Below are 8,908 nucleotides of genomic sequence, written 5' to 3' on the forward strand. Positions count from 1 at the left end.
AAAAAATAGGTTCATATCGAGAGAATGTTTATTTTGAAGACTCAAGGATCGAAGGAAAAGGTCGTAAGTTTTACATCGTTAGCAAGTATTTCTTGAAGAAAAAGAGGATATGTGTACTGAAAGTGTGTGCAATTACAAGAACAATAGGCCAAGGAAGGGAATAAGTCATCCAAGATAAAAGATGGAGAAAAATGATGCGATTTACGAATATCAATATTTTTGCCCATTTTTTATGGATTTTTGACCAGATGCATTCCAATTGTTTTGAGTACCCGAACAGCTATATTTGGAGTTCAAATGACGAAGTTATGATCCAAACAAGTTGCAAACAGGCATAGGGCAGAAAAAATAATAATAGTGAAAAGCAGTAGAAAAGCAAAAGCCAAAAGCTGAAAGCAAAAAGCCTAATGTGTGTGAGAGAGAAGAATAAAACTATATAAGGAGATGAGAATGGAGAGTTAAGGGCCTTTCCCCTTGCTTACAATTGTATTATGTGAGAGAGGAGAGAGGAGAGCCACATGCGAGAGGATACTCTTGACATGTTAATTTGGAAGTTGAAGAATCTGGACTTTGTGGTGTCGAGCATCAGCTCAAGGTTGTTAAGGTACAAGAATATATTTCACTTGATTTATTGTCAAATTATTGGTATTTTCATTGTGTGGTTGTGTGATGCTCTACCTGCGTACGAGTTTTAAATTTTTTTGAGCTATAAGAGGCGTTGTTTTTTTTTCTTGTTTTTATGTGTGGCTTGTGGTGTATTATCGAATATTTGAATTTTTCAAGTTGTGTTATGCATTCGACAAAGTCAATTACCCCAACCGGCACTCCTTAATGTACGTCTTGTTATCGGGTTGTGAGTGAGGCTTGCTCTTGATCACCGCTCGTGTAACAATGATACTCTTGAATTTGAGATCAAGGTACGAGCTCTAAGCTTTATCTCTTTGTTTTTTAAAGAACTATAATAATAGTTTATGCAAATTGATACTTTATCATGTATGTGTTTTAGTATAGATTCTCAATGGCACCCAAAAGAATGAAGAGGCAAAAGACTTTGAAAGAAATGTTTGGTTGGGTAGCTCCCTCTCATGTTATTGAGGAAGCTACTAATTGTCCTCTTGATTTTGATCTCAATGATGATTTGCAAGAAGATTTAGATATGCATGGTTTGGAAGGGTGAACTTCCACACAAAATGCTAGTAATATGCATGGCTTGGATGGGGAACCTTCTTTGGAAAATGCAAGTAATGCTTCAAATGCTCAAGGAGAGCAAAAGCAAGGTTCGGTAAGGAAATTCAAAGCCCAATGGAAAGCAAAATTTCCTTGGCTCAAATATGTTTTGTGGGATGGTGAAAAAGGAGTTATGAAATGCAAATGGTGCAAGATGTACAAAGTGTCTAGTCCATGGGGTATGGGAGATGGATGTATTACTATGCAACATGATGCAATCAAGGTACATGCTTTGTCTAGTAGCCATAAAATGGCAATGGCCAAGTACACTTGTACAGTGGAAAAGAAAGCAAAGCCAATTCCAGTGCACATTGCATCAATAGATGATGCAAATAAGGCAAGGATCATTGCCACCATGAAACTAATGTATTATATTGCAAAGAAGGACAACTTGATCGCCTCATTTGAAGATCTTTGTGACTTGGCTATGTCTCTAAATATTCCAAATATGCGGAGGACTACATAGTACTCTTCCTATAGAAGTCGGTAGACAGGCATTGAGTTCCTTTCAGCGATGTCAAGTCAATTGTTGGAAATGCAGATTGTATCTATGCTAGATTCTCCATATTTCTCAGTGATGTTGGATGAGAGTACAGATAGAGAACTTGAGATGCATTTGATAGTATATGGTACTTATCTTGCAGGCAAAGATGTGGGGGTTAAATAGTCAAGTTTTATGGGTATTATGGCTGATGGAAAAGGAAAGACCATCTATGATACTTTGATGCACTTTCTTAATGGAAGAGACCTATGTAAGCAAATAATGATTAGCTTGGCAACCAAAGGGGCATCATGTATGGTTTGATATGAGATAGGGGTTGTTGGGCTTCTTAGAAAGGACTTGCCAAATTTAATAGTAGTGCACCACATTGCACATCGAGAAGCTTTGGATGTTGGAGATGCTTGCAAAATATTATTTTTGGAGCTTCTCTTTGTAGAGAAGCTAGCAAACAAAGTGTATTCATGGATCAATAACTCATCTAAAAGAAACAATGAATTGATGTCTCTTTTAGAGATTATGCAGCTAAATGCACATCGACCATTACAAATTCATGTAGTTAGATGGCTTTCACATGGACAAGTCATGGAACGACTTGTTGCCTTAATGCCTGCTATTTGGAAAACTTGGAAAAATGAAAAGTTGATGGATTGGTACAATAAATCTGGACATTTTGTTGTGCAATTTTGCATTCATATGATGGCTGATGTATTAAAAGAATTGAATTTCTTGAGTCTAAATTTTTAGGAAGAAAGGGTGGATCTAACAACCATTGGAAGTGCTATTGATGTGGTTATATCAAAGCTTAAGCATTTCTCTTTTAGACCCATGAATTTCACAGAAGATACCACATACTTATCAAAATTATTGGGATGCTCTAGAAAAGGATACTTAGAAATGGTTGATAAGGATGGCTATATACATTGACATGAATTGATATATAGACGGCTTCCTAAAAGTAAATACAAATATGATGAATCTACTGGGAAGAAAAAGGTTGTTGAAAAGCAATATGCTCCAATGATAAAACCACACATTGATGGTACTTTGAAATCTTACATGCATCTTTGCAATGGACTATGTGCAATGTTTGATAGATAGTCTAAATGCTCATTTTTCAGATCTTCCACTCTTTAATGTTGTAAAGCTTTTTAACCCATGCTTTTATGCTCAAGATGATGAAATTAGAGAGAATAATGCTAAAAGATGGCTTGATAAGTTGGTACAACATCTTCAACCATGTGAGGAAGGAGAAGAATCGTTGCATCCCTTGGTTGATAGAAAATCTTGTGAACAAGAGTTGTTTATGTTTGTTGAGACTCTTCGCTTAAATTGTGGAGGGTTTACAATGAAAGAAGCATGGAGAGCATTTTCATCAATGAAAGAATTACAAGAAAGCTTTCCTAATATGATGAAGTTATGGCAAGCTATTCTTGTTATTCCAGCAAGCACTGTGGCATGTGAAAGAGGTTTCTCACGCCAAAATATGATTAAGGATGCAATAAGAACATCAGTGGCTATCAAAAATTTGGATGCTCTCATCCGTGTTGCACTTACAAAACCAAAACTATCATGAAGAAAAATACCTTGATATCTTTTGCACCTTGGAATCATGTTAGTTCTATAGTATGTAAATTCCAACCCTTGTAAATTGAGCCTTTGCTTATGTGAATAGCCCTTAACTTTGAAAATGGGGGTTAGAATAAAGAAGGCAAGAGGCCAAGGGAAGAGATGTTTTGGCTCATTCACTAAATTTGGTTGTCTACTTTCTTGAAGTTAGCTTCTTTCTTGCTAGTTGAAGCATTAGCCATGGCTGTCATGTATCTTGGAACCATCAACATTAATACATGGAAAGATATCTTGGTGCTATAGTTCTTTGTTATTTTCTTGTTGTTTTCATATCAATTACAGTTTTAGTTAGATTTCCTTTTATGGTTGAATGCTTCATTACAAAAGCTAGATGATGTGAAATGGAATAGAGTTTTTAAGATTTGGCAAGATGCTAAAGAACTCATGATATATTATGTTTGAGTAGTGCAAGATGTATGATGTTGGGTATCTTCATTCCTTAGTGAGTCGAGTCCTTTTCCTTTTGTGTTTTCCTAAAGGCATATTACCATAGATATTTTAAGCATCCAAACCTTAAGTATTACATGGGTTTACCCATAATCTTTTTAGAGCTTGGCTTTTTAAGTGATTCAAATGTTTTAATTCGTGTATACCTTTACATATATAATTTGAATTTGCATTGATTTATCCTAAAATTTTTACAAAAGTGAATTTTGAAGGTTTTCCCCCACGTCATGATGAGTAAAATGAAGGGCAAATGCCAAATATGCTTTTAGGACGTCTACTAAAATACTCATGAACGAGGGCATCCTTAAACGTCAATAGGCAGGCTTGGTCTTCGGTGACTCGGTGAGGGAGCGTCCGCTGTCTTTCTTTGATTTTGCCTGGTCCACGTAGTTTGAAGCCGCAATCTCCATAGTTGATGAACCTGATCCTTTTAAATGGCCCGGAAGGGCAAGGGCTGCCATTTCTCTCTCAGATCTCGCCCTCCCAATTCCCTTCCCCTCTCGGATCTCAGGACTCAGGAGGCCTGTGTCGTGCCTCCTCAGATCCTCTCTCAGAGTCTCCTTCTCCTCCTCCTCTCTCTCTCTCTCTCTCGCTCTCTCTCTCTCGCGTCCCCTCTGTGATTCCGTCGTACGTTATAACAACTCACGAACCGCAAGGCCCGTGTCGTGCAGTATTATGGCCGCCGCCGCCACTCAGGCTGCGGCCAATAACGTCGGCAATTTCTCCTGCCATAGTACGGATAGGATCCCAAGCGCAGCTGCAGCCTCGTCGACTCAATATGGCGCCCGCAACAATAGCATAGCTCAGTACGTCCGCCCACATATTCTGCGCCTCCGTCGCGGCCGCGAGCTTCTAAGCAAGATCGACGTGGCGCAATGTAATTTGCGGTCCGCGCCTGCAAGCTCTAGTACTTCTGCAGCTTCTCATGCGGATCAGAGGTTTATAAGTACAGCTCAATGCAGCAACGGCGGGGCAACGTCGCCGGCGGCGGCCCCGCCCTCTCCCAAGATGCAGATCAGTACTGTAGCAGCAGCTGTAAGCGCTCCAATATCGTCGACGGCACATCTTAAACATGAGAGGAACAATAATATTATTGATGCCTGCACAGAGAATGTACCTTCGCCGCCGGGCCTCGAGACGGCGGTGGCTTCTCTGGAGGAGTGGTGCCGGAACAGCCCGCCCTGGCAGCTGGCGGCCCGATGGAGGGAGTACCACGGCAGCCAGGACTGGCGGGGGCTTCTGGAGCCCCTGGACGCAAACCTGCGACGGGAGATCCTGAAGTACGGCGACCTGACGCAGCTCACGTACGACGCCTTCGACTCTGATCCGGACTCCAGCAACTGCGGCAACGCCGTCTGCCCGGACCCGGCCTTTCTCCTCCGCCAGGCGGGGCTCTCCCACACGGGCTACGAGATCACGCGCTACCTGTACGCCACCTCGGACGTGCACCTGCCGGCGTGGCTGCTGAGGGGGCGGGCCGCCGCGTCGTCGACGTGGAGCAGGGACTCCAACTGGATGGGGTTCGTGGCGGTGGCGACGGACGAGGCGGAGGTGGCGCGCCTGGGACGGCGCGACATCGTGGTGGCGTGGCGGGGCACCGTGACGCCGCTGGAGTGGATGGAGGACTTCGACAGCAAGCTGGTGGACCCGGAGCACGGCCGCCCTCTCGCGGCTGCGGCTGCCGGACCGCAGCAGCAGCCGACGGTTGGCGTGGAGCACGGCTTCTGGACGCTGTTCACGTGCGCCAAGGCGCACTCGCGCTACAACAAGGCGAGCGCAGCGCAGCAGGTGAGGGAGGAGGTGGCGCGGCTGCTGGCCAGCCACTCCGGCGACGACCTCCCCGCCAGCATCACCGTCACGGGCCACAGCCTGGGCGGGGCCCTGGCCACCCTCTGCGCCTACGACCTGGCGTCTTCCGGCGTGATTAACCGGCCGTGCGGCGATGCGACCCCCATCTCCGTCGTCTCTTTCGCCGCCCCCCGCGCCGGCAACGCTGCCTTCGCCGCCCGACTGGAGGAGCTCGGCGTGCACGTCCTCCGCATCGTCAACACCCATGACTTCGTCCCCAAAGTCCCCGGCCTCTTCCTCAACGAGGGCCTTGCCCACCTAGACCTCCCCTTCCACCGCTGCCACTATCACCACCTCCGCACGGCCCCTCCTCTGCCAGCTCACGCGTACAGCCATGCCGGTGTCCAGCTCACGCTCGACCACACCCGCTCCCCCTTCCTCAAGAAGTGGGCGAGCCTACCCGACTGCCACAACTTGGAAGTGCACCTCCACCTCGTCGATGGCTATCGCAGCACTCGTGAGCCTTTCACCTCCGAGGTGACAAAGCTTCAGAGAAACTTGGCCCTTGTCAACAAGACCTCGGGTTTGCTCGTAGAAAGCCTAGACGTCCCTGCCTGGTGGTGGGCTGAAAAGGCCCATGATCGAGTGAACAAGCCGCTCAGCTACATTAAATTACCACGGCCTCCTGTTGAGCGCACTGAATATGCACTTCCGCCATCTCCAAATTCTATGCAGATGATGACTGCATGAATGGAGCATAATGATGCGGGGGTTTTGGCCCCCTATACAAACTAAACTAAGCAAAACTGGCCAAACTTCACAATGTTGAAGTAGCCATGGCCACAGTTATTTTGCAAACTTTCTCTCCTTGCGTGCTAAATGCACGAAGGGAAGAATAATAGTGGTGATGGACTTTGCAGGCATGTGCTATTGCACCATTAGAAACACATATCAAAAACCTCCTCTTTTTGGATTTGTCCAAAGTATTTAAGATAATTTAATTTCTATATGGACTAATGGGTCTAGCTTGAAAATATTCCACAGTGGTACTTTCCGATGTAGACCTCAACGTTGGTTTTACTGTAAAAGATGCAATGTCATAACTATTGGATAACAATCTACCCCATGCAGAGTTGCTTCAAACAAACATGTGACATGTCACCAAGTCCATAGACAACAATGATCTTACAACCATGTCCATATAGAGGTTGATAATAGTGTACTTATGGAGCCTTCTAGTATGTTGCCTCTTAATGCAACTTGTGAAGCCCTCTAATGTGTTGTGTGTTCATACTCAATACAAAAAGCCACTGCGACACATTGTTCACATGGAAATCATGTCACACAGTATACATTTGTATGTGAAAGCTAAAGTAGCATGGACCTTAACAATCCCACTCATTTAAGACCATGTGGAGGAGATGATATATCGACCACCTTGTACATGCAAAGACACTTGACCTTCATCTCATAATGTAGAATAACCTTGGTTTTACTGATTGATGAAATAGAACTTTGTGGCCGCATCCATGCAAACCACGTTTTTCATCGGCATGTACTTCTTAGCATGGGATGGAAGTTCTAGAGAATATGTTGTAGTAAGGACTCCTGATAGTGGTCCCTATGCCAAAACAAGATGCCTGGGTTGATGACACATGCAGATGAGCTTGCTAGCTTCTCAAAATCCCGTGTAAACTTGTCATTTAATTATGCCCAATAGCTGATGTATGCTAAAAATTGCCCTTATACTCATGTAATCCTCTTCAAATCCTCCCTTAGAGTATATTTCTTAAATTACTCTAGAATCAATCCTTAAAATCCATGTATTGAACCCAAACCATACATGGATCTCACATGGATTGAATCAACCATAGGACATTTGTGCACTAGCCATGTGTAATACTCTTGACCTTCAACAATCCCTTGCCATGAGTGTGCACAAGAACACCTCCATCCCACTCAGCCCATGTGCAAACACCTATAATATAGTAGAAGAGAAAAATATATGCATATTTAGAGCTATATATATATATATATATATATATATATATATATATATATATATATATAATTTAAAGTAAAAAATACAATTAGGTTAAGTTAGTTAGACTAGTTACTAGGGTTAGGTAAGTAAAACTTTAAAACTAGGCAGTTAGGCCAACAACAACTAAGTTACCAATAAATTTTCGGATGGGAGGGGAAGGGGGGGGGGGGGGGACCTAAATAGGTCCCAACCTCTACCTGATCTTTGAAAACCACCAACCCTTGCTGAGTGTAACCTACCACTCCTTGCCCTAGCCTACTCCACTTCCCTATCTCCATTACCCTATCATCTCCTCCTCCTCCATCACTTGTCCTTTCCTCCTCTCCATTGAATCATAGCGATCCAAGACATACCTTGAGGCAGAAAGCAAAGAAAAAGCGATGGGAGCCATAGAACAAAAAGTATATTTTTATATAAGAAATAAGACAACTACATGAATATCCACACAAAAATATCACTATGATCCACGTAGGTATATCCTTCAACATCAATGGATATTGCAATGGTTTGACCATTGCAACACTTTGAAATTGCAATGATTGAGACACTACAACATCACAATAGTCTTACATTCTAGTGAGATCAATAACATGCCTTGAAACAACATATTAGAGAATTAAGAAATCTCCGAAGTTCCACTCTCAAATAAAGAATAAAGATTTGACCATATGGCTAAATCTTAGCCTGTGATTTGAAAGTTGGACTTGGGAAGGCTACGTGTATAGTTTCTAGGATAGACTCTACCTTTAACTAAGGGGATAAGATTTGACCATGTGGCTAAGTATTAGCCATATTGGGAATCCCCAAACTATATGAAGATTCCCAAATCCCTAATACGGTGTTTTGATATAAAAAACAAGCATGGGGGTGGAGAATCCATACAATAAAATTAATATTTTTTGCACAAGCAACGAGATGACAAAATGAATGTTCACAAAAATAGCACTTCACTATGAGCTAGATAGATAAATCCCATGGCATCAAAATAAAGCTAATATTGTGACATTATAGTGAAGGTAATATAGGATTACACAATGGTTAGACAACTGTAACACTGCAACATCGTAGTGATTTATACGATTGTGATATCATAATCATCCAGCACTATAGGGATCTATGATATATGCAAGGTGAAAAGAAAAAACAAAGGGGAGGGATTTATGAAGCAAAAGTATTTTTTGAGGCACAAGATGATTGCATCTTAGCCTAGCTCATTGCCATAGTATATGACTTCGGACCACTGCAATAATGATCCACAACATACTTCAAAATAA

General features: G+C 42.8%; 1 protein-coding gene across 1 annotated transcript; it reads left to right on the forward strand.

Moving 5' to 3' along the window:
• Nucleotides 1-4,477: 4,477 nt before the first annotated feature.
• On the forward strand, nucleotides 4,478-6,340 carry LOC148040236 (phospholipase A1-II 7-like). The gene has a single exon (XM_087663395.1). The coding sequence runs from the start codon at nucleotides 4,478-4,480 to the stop codon at nucleotides 6,338-6,340; it is 1,863 nt and encodes a 620-aa protein (XP_087519521.1).
• The last annotated feature ends 2,568 nt before the right edge of the window (nucleotides 6,341-8,908 follow it).

This window comes from Lygodium microphyllum, chromosome 2 (assembly GCF_053477565.2).
Source record: "Lygodium microphyllum isolate KBCC chromosome 2, Lygodium_microphyllum_v1.1.10, whole genome shotgun sequence".
Lineage (NCBI taxonomy): Eukaryota > Viridiplantae > Streptophyta > Polypodiopsida > Schizaeales > Lygodiaceae > Lygodium > Lygodium microphyllum.

What these genes read in the sequence shown, in the direction of transcription:
- LOC148040236 (XM_087663395.1), top strand. Translation starts at nt 4,478, where the DNA reads ATGGCCGCCGCCGCCACTCAGGCTGCGGCCAATAACGTCGGCAATTTC.